This window comes from Lepidothrix coronata, unplaced genomic scaffold, assembly GCF_001604755.1.
Source record: "Lepidothrix coronata isolate B3197 unplaced genomic scaffold, Lepidothrix_coronata-1.0 Scaffold101, whole genome shotgun sequence".
Lineage (NCBI taxonomy): Eukaryota > Metazoa > Chordata > Aves > Passeriformes > Pipridae > Lepidothrix > Lepidothrix coronata.
This window is the reverse complement of record NW_016690281.1, coordinates 2,432,588-2,446,034: the sequence shown is the minus strand read 5'-3', so window position 1 is coordinate 2,446,034 and position 13,447 is coordinate 2,432,588. Positions and strand designations below refer to the sequence as shown.

Sequence of the window (13,447 nt, the reverse complement as noted above, 5' to 3'; positions counted from 1 at the left end):
GCAGTGCAGAGCTGAACTTGTTCGGGTTTGTTTTCCCAAGCATCCCTGGGCAGGTGTGGGTGGAATGGCCAGACAGCTGCCAGACAGCTTCCGGTCCTGGAGACTTGAAGTTCCTCACCTGTTGCAGAGAAAACAGCGCTGGAATTGATGAGCATTTAGAGGTGGTTTGGTTTAATCTCCCTGTCGTGTCCTACAAATGAGTATAAAACTTTTGGCACGTTCAGAAGGGAAATTTGACCTTTGTCGACACCAATTCTCTGCTTGAGACGAACTTCCAAGGGCTTTGGAGGGTTCATTGACTTCTGAGGATAAAAGCAGGTGTTTTCCTTAACGTTAATGGGTACACTAGGCTGATGTATTCACACTTGTCAGTACTTTGGATGTGTTAATGCGGGTCAAATTCCAGCGGGGCAGCGAGGGGGAAGGTCGGCTCCTCTCAGGGATGTGTGGAGCTGCTCCCGCTGCTGCCGCGGCTCCTTCAAAGGGAGGAGGAACGCTGACCTGACTCGGTGATGGGCATATTAGTTGCACTGTGTTTATTTTATTAGTGAGACCTTGTGGAAGCGTGCTGCCACTTGGGAAGGAGCCAGCCAAGCCTCCAGCGCAGCAAACTGTTGGCTAAATACCCAAAAATGTGGAATTCAAAGGTTTCCTGTGTCTGTTTCGTGTTGGCCTTTAAGGAATAACAATGTCTTCCTTTCTCAACAGCTCCCTGAAAGGAGAGTGCAGCCAGTTAGTGGTCTCTTCTCCCAGGTAACAAGTGACAGGACAAGAGGAAACGGCCTCAAGTTGCACCAGGGGAGGTTTAGGTTGGGTATTGGGAAAAATTTGTTCATGGAAAGGGTTGTCAAGCGTTGGAACAGGCTGCCCAGGGCAGTGGTGGAGGGATTTAGAAGCCGTGTAGATGTGACACTTGGGGACGTGGTTTTGGTGGTGACATGGGAGTGCTGGGTTAACGGTTGGACTGGATGATCTTGGAGGGCTTTCCCAACCTAAATGATTCCAGGATTTATGATCCCTTCTGTGAGGGTTTCTCCTGGTCAGCCCTTTGCTGCCATGCTGAGGCTCCACCTCGGGCATTCACCCAACTCCTGTGTTCAATCATTCCTTTAACACAAAACCCCCAGCCTTGCCCTGTTTCATGCAAAGCAATTATGGTATTGATGAGGGCTCAAGAATTTGGGGACAGATTTCATCCATGGGGCTGGATTTCTGGTCCTTTAGCTTTTCATTGGAGTGGTGGAGAAGGATTGAAGCGTATACAGTGTCACTGGGACATTTTCTGTACCTGTTCATTTGTGAGGCACCAAAATTGAGGTGTTTCAGCTCCCTGGGGAGCGGAGGGGTGGGAGGCAGCAGAGGCCACACTGCCCACCCAGGCACCTTTGGAAGTGCAATTCCAGCTGCCAGGTTGTTTAATGATAAATGCCCTCGGGCTGCTAATGAGTTACTGATTGAGTGACTGTCCTTGTGAGGCTGAGGATGAAGAAGGAGGCAGAGGATGATGGAGAGCAATTCCACTGCTGGGGCCGTTCTCCCCTCGCAGCAGTTCAGCGTTGCTGACCTTGTTGTGGTAGTGGCTTATTTTTCCTTGAACGTTGGCGTGGGAATATGGGTAAGAGTCTTTTCTCTTGTTCGTTTCTGCTTTTTTGTTTGAATGGTGGGGTTTTTTCAGGGCTGGCTTTTTGGTGAAAGCCTCCATTATTTTCTTGTAGTTTTCACTTGGGTATTTTGTGTGTTGTGCTGGGGGGAGCCAGGCTGGGAGAGCTGGGGGTGTTCACCTGGAGAAGAGAAGGCTCCAGGGAGACCTTAGAGAGCCTAAAGGGGCTCCAAGAGAGCTGGGGAGGGACTTTGGATGAAGGGAACAGCTTCAAACTGACAAACGGCAGGGTTAGATGGGATATTGGGAAGAAATTCATCCCTGAAAGGGGGTGAGGCCCTGGCACAGGTTGCCCAGAGAAGCTGTGGCTGCCCCATCCCTGGAAGTGTCCAAGGCCAGGCTGGACGGGGCTTGGAGCAACCTGGTCTAGGAAGGGGATGGAATAAGATGACCTTTAAGGTCCCTTCCAACCCAAACCGTTCTGGGATTCTGTGATTTGCTCTGTTTTGTGCAAACCCTCTGCCCCTTTCACCCCCTATAGAAAGGCTCCTATAGCTTGGGAACAAGGTGGAATCAGCCATGGCACAAACCTCTCCCCTGGCCTCTGTGTGCTGGGTGTGAGCAGCTCTGCCCCTTGCCTATTACAGGGTGTTGAGCCAGATGCCCTGATAACACAAACAACCCTCAGCTACAGCAGTTTCAGACAAAGACTCTCCAAACCCATTTATTCTGCCTTGCGGAAAAATCCTGGCCAAAGCTGGGCCCTATTAGCCAACCTGTCTGCTCGGGATGGCACAAGGACAGGCACATCCTCCGTGCTTCCCCTCTCAGGGAGCTCCCTTTGCCATTCATGGCTCCATGGTTCCTGGGGTGCAGCCACCCTTTCGTGTAATTAAGCTCGAGTTGCAGAGCTCCCATTAATTATCGAGTCTCCTGTCTCTTGGCTTCTCGTCTGGGAGACTTGGGTCTTGGTGTCTGGTCTGGGTTTTTAGGGAAAGGGTGCTCTGTGCTGATCTTTCCTCCTCCCAGTCTTCCTGCAGGGTGAACAGGAACACGGTCAGTGGCTATTTCCTTGCTGGCAGAGACATGGCCTGGTGGCCAGTAAGTAGAGACCTCTCTGTCCCTCTGTGGCACCCTGGGCACAGGGACATTCTGTGCACCACTGTCCCTCCCACCAAATCCCTTCCCTGCTTTCTCCACTGCCCACGCTTTCCCCCACCCTCCCCACCTCCTCCTGCCAGGATTTATGTCCTTGGAGCTGCATTTCCCTTCTCATTGCACAAAGGGTACTGGAGCCCACTGGGCTTGTCGGGCTTCCCTGAGCCTGGGGAGGGATCCTTGGAGTCCAACATCCATCTCCACTCTCCCTGCGTGCTCCTGGTGGCTCCAACAAATCATGGGTGTCCCAAGTTTGGTTTTTCCTTCTCATTTTGGTACAATCTTGACAAACTTGGCTGTAGGTCCTTCCCATGTCTGGTACTGGCTCCTTGCACGTGGCCACCATCCGGGCAGGGTGAGTGGCCACCATGGCAAATGCAGCAACACGTGGCTCCTCCTCATCCTCCTGAAGGCAAGAAAGTCCATCCCAAACCCATCAGGGATGTCCAGATGAGCTGGATCCATGGGCATGCTGGTTCCTAGGACTCACAGCCACCTGAGTTTTACCTATTAAGGGATTTTCTTGCAAAAAAGAAATCCCACGTGGGGGCCCTTTTGGCCACGCTTCGTTTCAGAAGTGGAAGGGAGGTCTGTGCCCTGTTGCTCCCGTTCAGGCATTATTTTTCCCTGCCTCCTTTTCCTGAATTATCCCCTCGGGGCTGCGCTGGTGGGGAAGCACCAAAGCTGGTCCGTGCAGAGCCGTGGGGATCCAGCGTTTGGGCACCTGCAGCCCCTCCTCTGCTCCCGCAGATCGGGGCCTCGCTCTTTGCCAGCAGCGAGGGCTCCGGGCTCTTCATCGGCCTGGCCGGGAGCGGCGCCGCCGGGGGAATCGCTGTCGCCGGCTTCGAGTGGAATGTAAGAAATGTGTCGTGTCATTAAGGAAATGAGTTTGTCGCAGCAGATGGCCCATTTCACCCTCTCGAAAGGTTTAGGAGGAGCCGTGCAGGGGGGTAATTAGCACAACCCTGCTAACTCAGCTCCTCCGGCTCGTGTAGGGTGAGTTCGCAGCCAGCTCAGCTCCACGTGCTCAGGGAAAAGGACATTTTGGATCCCATTTCCTAATCCAGTCCCCGCAGACCCTGACAGGGAAATGACTGAATAGGTCACCCATTCCCTGCTTCCCTGCACGTTTAATCCAAAATCCTTGGGTTCTGCAGCAAAAAAAAAAAAGGCATTTGGCTTGTGTGGTGCTCAAGGAGTTGGTGGGAAATGTCCAGTCAGTCCCCCCAGCTGAAGGGCTGAGGGGAGCAGGTTCCTGCTGGCAGGGGTGCTGGGGGATCTCCACCAGAACCCCATGCCTGCAGTCTGAAGCCATTTGGGACTGTAAATGTGCCCTCAGGGGTAATCCAGGACCGGGTCAGGAGCAGGGACAGGGTCTAGGAATGCAGTCAGTGTCGAGCTGCAGCAGGATCCATGTTTTTTTCCCTCTGTGCCATGTTCCTCTTTCCCAACAGGCCACTTATGCTCTTCTGGCACTCGCCTGGGTGTTCGTGCCAGTTTACATCTCATCTGGGGTATGTACAGCTGTCCTGAGCCTGCTGTGGGGACCTCTGCTCCCAGGAGGACTGTCACCACTGTCCCGTGGGACTCCTGAGTCCTGCCCTGGAACACTGCTGTCCCCTTGCCCCATCCCTGGAGGGTGGGCCCTGGACAGGGCAGTGATCTCTCTCTCCCCCCCAGCAGATTGTCACAGTGCCCGAGTATCTCCAGCGGAGGTTTGGAGGGGAGAGGATCAGGATGTACCTTTCCAGCCTGTCGCTCCTGCTCTCCATCTTCACCAAAATCTCAGTGAGTAGCTCCCCCTTAACTCTGTCACAAATCCACAGCTGATTTCCAGCTATCAAAACGTTATTTTTGGGCTCAAACCTTGTGTAGCCAAATCAGGGGAGAGCAGCTGCTGCAGGATGCTCCAGGAGGCAGTGGGACAAAAAGTGGGAATTTGTGGGCAGGTGCTCTCTGTGACACCCCATGAGTTCTTAGGCAGATCCAGCAGTGATGTCCATGTCGTTGTGGCCCAGACAGGGCATGTCAGGATTCCCAAATTTGCCTTGTAGCAGAGGTTGTGGGTGAAATGTGCTCTGAGGTCTGGATTTGTCTCCGTGCTCTGGCAGTGACGCTTTCCAACATCCCCAAAGGACCCAGCAGAGCCAGGCACTGAATTGGGAATGCATTCATTGCTTTAGGGAGCGTGGGTGGGTTTTCTGAGGAAAGGAAGCCTTGCTGCAGCTGTAAGATATTCAAGCCTGTACAGATAGTGCCTGATTTCCAGGCACTTTTCCACAGGGATGTTTTCCCCTCATTTTGACCTCGTTCACAACTCCCCGTGTGCAGCCTCCGCTCGCTGGTAACCATGGGAAGAGTTTATCCGAGGTAAAACAGCCAAAGAGCCTGTGATACCAGGTCTAGGGCAAGCAGGAGAGAGCCGGGCACAGACAGCCCTGGGGGGCTGGAGACAGCGAGGCAGAGATCAAGAGCAAACAGCTCAGAAAACCTGGAGAGAAAACCTGCCGGAGGGAGCAACCGAGCTCTGATGGAGCAGGTGGATCCGACCTGGGCTCTGCTGGGGCTGAAAGAAAAGTGCTTTTGCAGGTGTCTGGCTGCAAGAGAAGTGCTTTTGCATGAGGCTGGCTGTGAGCAGAGGCTGGCTGAGGCAGGAGGGGCACTGCTGGTGTGTGTCTCCCCACGTCGAGGCGCTCAGCGCCTGCCTCTGCGCTTGGCAGCTCCATCAGCCCGGCTGGATGCAGCATCCCTCCCTGCACGGTGTCTCTGCAGCCCCAGGCCCTGGGCTGAGCTGTGGGGGGATCCTCCGGGTCCCCCTCCGAGGGATGTGGGGGCTGGAGCAGCCCACAGACAGGGCTCGCTGTGCACACCCATCAGCACTTAGTGCAAAGGGAGGGGCTGTGTCCCCCTCGGGCAGAGCCCTGCACTGAGGGGATGTCCCCGGCTCCAGGAGACCCCTGTCTCCTTCCCAAGCTGCTCTCTGACCTCGGGCAAGGAGTTATGTTTTGCATTTAACAGACAAGTTGCAGGGGAGGTGGCAGCCCTTTCCCCATCCCTGCTGGCTCAGGGCTTCCAGAGTGGCAGAGGTGATGCTGGTGACTCCATTGGTGCAGCTGCCACCTGTATTTCCCCCACAAAACCATGCCCTGTCTTGCTGAAGGGTGTTCTTCCCATAAAACTAATATTCTTTATATCCTAATCATATATACTGTTGAAAATCCTACAGCATCATTCCTGAAATCATCTTTGCTCCTGGAGCACCAGTTCAGTTTCCAAGTGTGGGCAGTGATGCTCTGAATATTCCCTGATGTCCAGTAAACTCTTGTCCCTGATTCCTCTCCTGTGTCACATCTCTCCCCTGCTCCCAACAAAGACCCAGGAGGAGCCTGGGGGAGATGTTTTTCTGTGGAGCACGTTTTTCTGTGGTGCTGGACCCTGGTTCTGTGATCTGCAGGGAATCTGTGGGATTCACACAGATCCCTGCTGGTGTTTAAAAGGAAAAGTTGGAACCATGGGTAGGATTTCTGCTGGGATAGTTTGTTCTTGATGGTCTGAAGAAGAGACCATTGGTAGTTTTGAAGTTGTCTTGGAGTCTCTTTCTGGACTATCACCCATGTCCCCTCTTCTCTTATCAGATGGTGCAGGGGGCTGTGCTTGGTCCCTTTGGTTTCCAGTCTCTCTGTGGCTTTGCCCAGGGGGATGGATGTCCTACAAACTCATCCTTACCTTGGGAGATGGTTGTGGTGTCAACCCTTGCCTAACACCAGATGACCCTGTAGATGACCCCTGGGCAGTGCCTGCTCCAGTGGGAACCTCTGCTGTTCTCTGGGCCCTTCTCAGCATAACCTTTTGTTTGGAGCCCGGTGGACACTCCCAAGCTCCTCTTCCCAAGCCTTTCCTCAGCCAGTGCTGTAGTTTCTTTGGTCTGCTGAGCTTTCTGTGATCTCTGAGTCAGGCAGGATGCAACAGAAGAGGAATCAGCCTAATAAGGGGATTATCTTGGCATCTGGCTCCATTCACAGCAAAGCCCACAGACAATGGCTGTTTCCAGCAGTGGGTTGGGATGAATGTCTGCAGACACAGGGGCGTTGCCAAACTGGCCCAGTGTCCCCGTGTCCCTGTCCCCGGTGGTGGCCGCAGTGGGGAGTGTGGGAGGGGAGTATGAAGCTTCGAGCAATTAGGCAGGGCTGTCTCCTGGGGAGGTTCCTTTGGTCCTTGCTGGGGGCTGCCTCAAAGCCCAGGATTAGCTGGGCTTTTCCTGCCCTCTCTCCCTGCAGATGTTGCATTTATGGATGGATCTCTGCTCCACGTTCTCCCGAGCTGAGACACGGCACCAGTGCTGCTCCCTTGGCTCCTCTTTCGGGACAGGGGGGATGACAGTCCCTCCTCTACTGGAATCCCCCCTTTGTTGGACCCCATCTTTCCAGGTTTCATGGCAGGCTGCAGCAGGGCAGCCCAAAATCCCGCTGAGAGATGTCACACCCTCAGGTAGGAACACGGGAGGAGCCCCAGCCCTGGCGAAGAGCCCCTGGAGACTCCTCTGTACCCTGGGTAACTCGTTCTACCGAGGCTTTGGCTTCACCAATTGTTAATCCCAAGCTGTCTCCAAAGCCCATTTTCATTGGGAAGGCATTAACAACGTTGGGTAAGAACGAGTTTCCAAGTGAGGTCACCGGTGGAGGCAGGGACCTCTCTGGATTATGAAGCCTGACTTCAAAGGCTTCTCCCCTCCTTTTAAGGTTGAAAGGACTTATTTTATGAATAGGTCATGCCTGGTTTTAATTAGCTTGTTTTTGTGTTTGGGATGTCTTATTAACAGCTCGGTCACATGTGCTTTTATTTTTTCCCACCCTTGCAGAATTACCAGGAAGGGAGGTGGAGGTACCTCTGCTTCCTCATAGCAAAGCCTTCGACTCATTTGCAGACGACTGCAAAAATGATTAAGCATTGGGAAAGCCAGGAGAAGCAATTATGAAATATCTTGTCCAGGGATGAATCTTCCAGCTGGGCTGTGGGGAAGGGTTGCTGGAGAAGCAGGAAGTCACAGGGGAGAAAAACTTCCTGGCTGGGCGCTGACGTGACAAGTGATGGATCCCTCCAAGGGACGTGAGGAGCTCTGGAAGACACCAAGGATGCTTGGCTGGCCCTGTGCTAGGAAGATTTAAAATATTTTGTGTTCCCACTTCAGGTTGTGTTGTGAGGAGGTGGCTGAGGGCCCTTGATTGAGGCTTTTCTGCCTCATGTCGCTGAAGCTTGTGCCGTGTGAATGGTTTAGGTGTCCTTTTGTAGGGTTCTTGGTGGTATCAAGCTGTGGTTGGATTGCATTTGTGGAGGAAAAGTATCAAGGAGCCACTGGTAGAGGTTATGGCATGGTTGCCCATTAGTTGGTTCCTCTTCAAGAGGTCATTGCAGGGCTGAATTCCCTCTTGGTGCTCACAAGGACTCTCCCAGACACGTGGCCAATCCCAGGTGCAGCTGAGGACACGTAGTACCTCCCTTGGGAATGCCAGGCATGACTGTGGTGTAAAGGCTAGTTCAGATGTCATGGAAGAGTCCCTGAGTTAGGATCCTCAAGATGGTGATGTAAGTGCCCTTCTGGTTGGTTTGACTTGATTTAACCAAGGTTATGCCCAATGCTGTGGGCTCACCTGCTGGGGAATGGCTTTTGTGCTGTGCTGAAGCTGGACATGGGCTCACCTACTGGGTTTTGGGCTGATGGAGCCAACACACACCTTGGCTTTTGCACTGCATGATCCAGCATAGCCCCTCTCCATCACTGGAGGATGGTCCTCAGCTCCTGTGTGGGAGCATCCTGGAGCAGTGCTGGGAGGAGGGAGGGCAGAGTTGGGGCAAGGAGGTGTGATATGGGAAATAACACCAGTCCTACACCTTACTAATCCCAAGAGACTGCTCCTGCATGATTGGGCAAGGCAGCCCTGCTGCTGGGGGATGGTTTTTGGGAGGTGTGTGAAGAGAGATGTCAAATCAGAGCTGATATCTTGGCTGTGGGAACCCATCGCGGCCCCGGGCGAGGGTGTGGAGTCGGCTTGTCTTGCCTCTTCCTGCCCCTTCTGGCCTCATTCCCTTCTCCAAACAAGGTTTTTGTGAAGATGGCCCAGCTGAGCGTGGGGATGGCTGAGCTCAGCTCTGGGTGGAGGCGTGGTGGTGGCACTGCCACTGCCACTGTGCCTGGTCCTGCCACGGGCATCGCTGCTTTTGTTGGAGGAGCTGCCCCAGCTCCGAGTCTCCACTTTAATCTCATTTCCTCCAAACCATGACAACCCCCATGTGTGTACAATGACAGCTGGAGCTGCCTGCTCTGCTCCTCTGGGGCTGTGACACCCATCTGCAGCAGTGACAGGGCCACCCACCTGGGACCCTCGGCTTCAGGAGTGTCCTCCTGGAATGTGCCGTGTGATGTCAGAGAAGGCCCCATGGACACCTCGTTGTGGCCTTCCAGTACTTAAAGGGGCTTATAAAAAAGAGGGAGAGTGACTTTTTATGTGGGCAGATAGTGATAGGACCAAGGGGAATGGTTTTAAATTAAAAGAGGAGTGGTTGGATATTAGGGAGAAATTCTTCCCTGTGAGGGTGGGGAGGCCCTGGCACAGGTTGCCCAGAGAAGCTGTGGCTGCCCCATCCCTGGAAGTGTCCAAGGCCGGGTTGGATGGGATGGGGAAGGTGTCCCTGCCCATAGAAGGGGATTGGAATGAGATGGGCTTTAATGTCCCTTCCAACCCAGACCATTCCAGGGTTCTGTGTCCTCCCTGATCCCACAGAGCTGGCTGTTTCCCTGCTGTGCTGCTCTTGCAACAGCCCTTGGGTGGTGGATGTCACCTGTCCCAGACCTCCTGTTCCTTCTTCCACTCACAGACAGACCTGTATTCGGGGGCCCTTTTCGTGCAAGTCTGCCTGGGCTGGGACCTCTACCTCTCCACTGTGCTCATGCTGGTGGTCACTGGGCTCTACACCATCGCAGGTAGGTCGCTCATCATCCACTGGCCTCAGTTTTTCTGCTTCTTTTATTGAGCCACACCACTTACCCTCCTGCTTTTATTTCACTATTGTTGTTCTTTGAGGGTTCCCTGGGGTTTATACCAGTGGGGTTCACATCCCTGCCCCAGCCAGCATCTGAGCAGCCTCCTGGAGAGTCAGCTCAGGTGATGACTCAGCCCATGACCTCTCCTTTGTCTTTACATCTTTTCATTTGTAATAACTCCTCCCCCACCGTGTACTTAAGCACTTTCTTGTGTGTGTACCTATTTGTAACAGCAATAATCAGGGCTTCTCCCATTACAGGACTATTATTATGGAATCTACAACCGGAGAGCCCTTGACCCAGCTCCTTTCCCTCCCTCTTGCCCTGCCCTCAGTGCAACCTGCTGCCCTCCACTAAGCTTTCAGGAATATTTCTTGCCCGTGCTTCCCCGTTGTGGGACCAGCTATTTTTGTGCAGGGTCAACAAATAATGTTTCTTCTGTGATCCAGAGGTGATGAGGGTTTGGAGCTGGAGCTGGAAATCGTGGGTTCTTGGCTCCCAGCCCCGCTCAGACCGTGGGACTCTGTATCCCTGCCAGCCCTTTGGGTTATTATGTTTGCTGGGACATTCCCTCCCCTGGTAGTGGCAGTGGAGACACTCGGCAGTAAATTCCCTCGTTATCTCACCCCGGCCATCAAAAGGGGAAACAGTTTAAGTGTATCCATAACAGGGTGGATTTTGCAAGACTTTGGTTTTAAGCAAATCCCGTCTCGGGTTTTTCCTGCCCACAAGGCTTGTTATGATGTGAGGCACCTCAGTGTGAGCTCAGGCAGGTGTGATCATTGCATCACCTTGATCCTGAGAACATCCCTCCAAATCCCAGGCAAGGCCAGGGATGGTGCAGCCCTGAATTCCCAGGATGTGATTCAGTGACTGGGGTTGAAACTCATTCAATTTTTGACCCATTTTCCTTAGCTCTGCTACTTTTTAATGCTTTTGCTGATGTGCTGAGTGATTGATTTCTGGCTGGGTAAGCAGGTGCTGGGTTTGCAGCAGGTCTGGAGGGAGAGCTTGGGATGGGGAGGGAGAAATGCTGCTGGCTGTATGGCCAAGGGGACCCCACTAAGCACCATGTGCTGGAAAAATAAAACTGTAGGGTTTGGAGGAGAGCTGAGGGTGTACAAAGGGGAAACCTGGTGTTAGGCAGAGATTGATGGATGATGAGATCAATGTCCTGAGTCTGATCTGCTGCTGGAGCACCCAAAGAGCCAGCACTGGGGCTGGCTGGCATCCTCCTGATTGTGTGGAGATGTGGGGCTGCATCCCTCCTGCCATCCCTTGGCTCCTCTTCCCTGCCTGTCCAGCAATCCCTTGGATCCCCTCCCTGCCCCCGGTGAGGCTGCAGCCCCTGTGGCTTTTGGCTGCTCCCTCCACCTCACCTTTGGGGGTGCTGTGCCCCCCTCAACACCAGAGCCACCGAGGAGCTGTTCCCCCTTCCCACTGCAGCCCCCCCCACCACAGTGTCAGCAGGTTGAGGCTGGTGACAGGTACATCCCCATGGGAAGCTTTATTGGGACATTCTGACTGTTCCAAGCTGGAATCCAGCAGTATTCCCAACCTCCTGCCTTGCTGTCATACAGGGGGGCTGGCGGCCGTCATCTACACCGACGCGCTGCAGACGCTCATCATGGTCCTGGGAGCCGTCGTGCTGGCGGTGAGAGGTAAGAGCTGCTCCAGGGGGACCTTCCCTCCTCACTCAGGTGGTCGTGGAGGTAAATAAAAACACTCAGTCTGAGCCATTCGTTGGCCAAGATGCCCAGTAGGAATTCGGTCTGTGGCAATCACCTCAATGTGGTGCCCCTGTGTCCCCCCTGCTTCCCCCGTGTGCCATTCCTGCAGGTGCAGATGCCGTGGAGCATCCCCCTGGTGCTCCACGTGGGACTGTCCCCAGCAGTGGTGACATTCCTGTGGACATGATTGCTCCACATTTGCCTCTCACTCCGAGAGACTGCTCAAGTATTTGACAGCAAAGCAGCATTCCCAGTTCTGCTCCGGGTGTTTTGGTGGGGTCTTCAGACAGGATCCTGCTGCCCGGGGATGTGCACAGCAGAAGGTTGGTACTGGAACAAGGCACGGCTGCAGGGGTGGGATGTGGAGCGTGGTGCCATGCCCTGCTCCGGGTTGGAGTGATTATAGTTCATCACCAGCCCTTCCTGAACCCCCAGCACTGTTGTGTCTCCCTAAATTCAGCCTCAGAGCATCCTTGTGAGGACGGGAGCTTTCATCAGCCTGGCTCTGCCATCGGGGCTCTTGGCCCCGAGGAGCAGGAAGCAAAAAGTTAAGTCCCAGCTTCAAAGGCAGGTGTTTAACTACAGAGGATGATTTCCAGGGGCACTCCTGAGATGATTTCCACCATCTCCTGGAGAAGGCAGCTTAGGCAGGTGGGTAGGAAAGGCTCTGACCCAGAGCTGTGGAGGTGGGAGCAGCCCCAGAGCTGTGACCAGCCCAGTCCCGTGGCTGCTCCCCTGTGCCAGAGCAGAGCTCGCTCCTGGGCGAGCCCTTGGACACAGTAAGGTGTATTTACAAGAAACAAATGAAAGGACAGAGACTTCCTGGAGAAGGGACAACAACAATTAAGTACCCCTGCAGTGGCACGGAGCTGCTCCGGGCAGAGGAGCTCGTTGCCTGTCGAGGCAGAACAGAGCAGTGGCTGCAGCCTGTGCCTTAGACGTGGTGCCTGGATGTTGTGGATCGTTGTCTGGAGCTGTCCTTGGCCGTGGGGCTCTCTGAGGCTTGTCTCTGCCAGGCTTGGCTGGTGCAGCTGCACAGAGCCAGAGGAGGAGGGCAGGTAGGCAAAGCCTGGAAAATCCCCTCCGGCAGCGGCAGAGCCCGGCTTGTTTTGGCTTTGCTGCCTGCAAGTGTGGCACGGTGTGTGCAGGGGGGTGAGGGGGCTTGGCAGAGGGACTGAGCCAGGGGAGCCAGAAGATGAAGCTGCTGGTTGCACAGGTTTTTCCTCAGGTCTCAGGAGACCTCAGGACCTGGAGGTGGGTGTGCCCCAAAGGTGTTCGGTTTTCTCCAGATCCTGTAAAGCTCAGCTAATAAAGGACACTTTCAATAGAGTCATGGAATGGTTTGGGCTGGAAGCGACTTAAAGCTCATCTTATTCCATCTCCTGCCATGGGCAGGAACACCTTCCACTAGATCAGGTTGCTCCAAGCCCCGTCCAACCTGGCCCTGGACACTTCCAGGGATGGGGCAGCCAGAGCTTCTCTGGGCAACCTGTGCCAGGGTCTCCCCACCCTCACAGGGAAGAGTTTTTTCACTTTGCTGAACAGAAACCTTGGCAGTGCCATTGGTGGCTCTGCTTAGCTCTGGCAGACTGTGCCATCCTGCCATTCAGCACGGGAATGTTAATCCCAGCAGAGCCCATGGGCTGCATCCTGACATCTGCAGGCTGAGCTCCCGCTGCCTGGAGGATTTTGCTCCGCTCTTCCTTCTTGGCAGGTGTGGGTGCCGTGACTTGCTGGTGAGCACCTTTGGGAAGGGAGCAGGCTCTCACCCCCGGGCACCAATCTCTGCTTTCAGTACTCGGCCTCTGCCTCTGGAGAGCCTTTGTTGGTGCCCAACGCCCATGCAAAGCTTGGGAGTAGCCGGCGCCTGGATAAACCAAGCGCTGGAGGGGGGCCAGGGCTGCTTGTGCAAGAGCAGGA

The 13,447-nt window shown here is 54.3% G+C and overlaps 1 protein-coding gene across 3 annotated transcripts in view; it reads left to right on the top strand.

Moving 5' to 3' along the window:
- The first annotated feature begins 1,470 nt into the window (after positions 1-1,470).
- The window catches only part of SLC5A10 (solute carrier family 5 member 10), a 39,749-nt gene continuing 27,772 nt past the window's right edge, over positions 1,471-13,447 (top strand). For 2 of the 3 annotated variants that reach the window (XM_017823255.1, XM_017823253.1), the window contains exons 1-7: positions 1,471-1,615; positions 2,630-2,701; positions 3,509-3,613; positions 4,213-4,272; positions 4,439-4,546; positions 9,632-9,737; positions 11,378-11,458. In XM_017823255.1, the coding sequence (XP_017678744.1) occupies positions 1,502-1,615; positions 2,630-2,701; positions 3,509-3,613; positions 4,213-4,272; positions 4,439-4,546; positions 9,632-9,737; positions 11,378-11,458 (646 nt within the window). In that variant the 5' untranslated portion in view covers positions 1,471-1,501. The remainder of the gene's footprint in view (positions 1,616-2,629; positions 2,702-3,508; positions 3,614-4,212; positions 4,273-4,438; positions 4,547-9,631; positions 9,738-11,377; positions 11,459-13,447) is intronic. The other variant, XM_017823254.1, reaches the window with a different exon arrangement.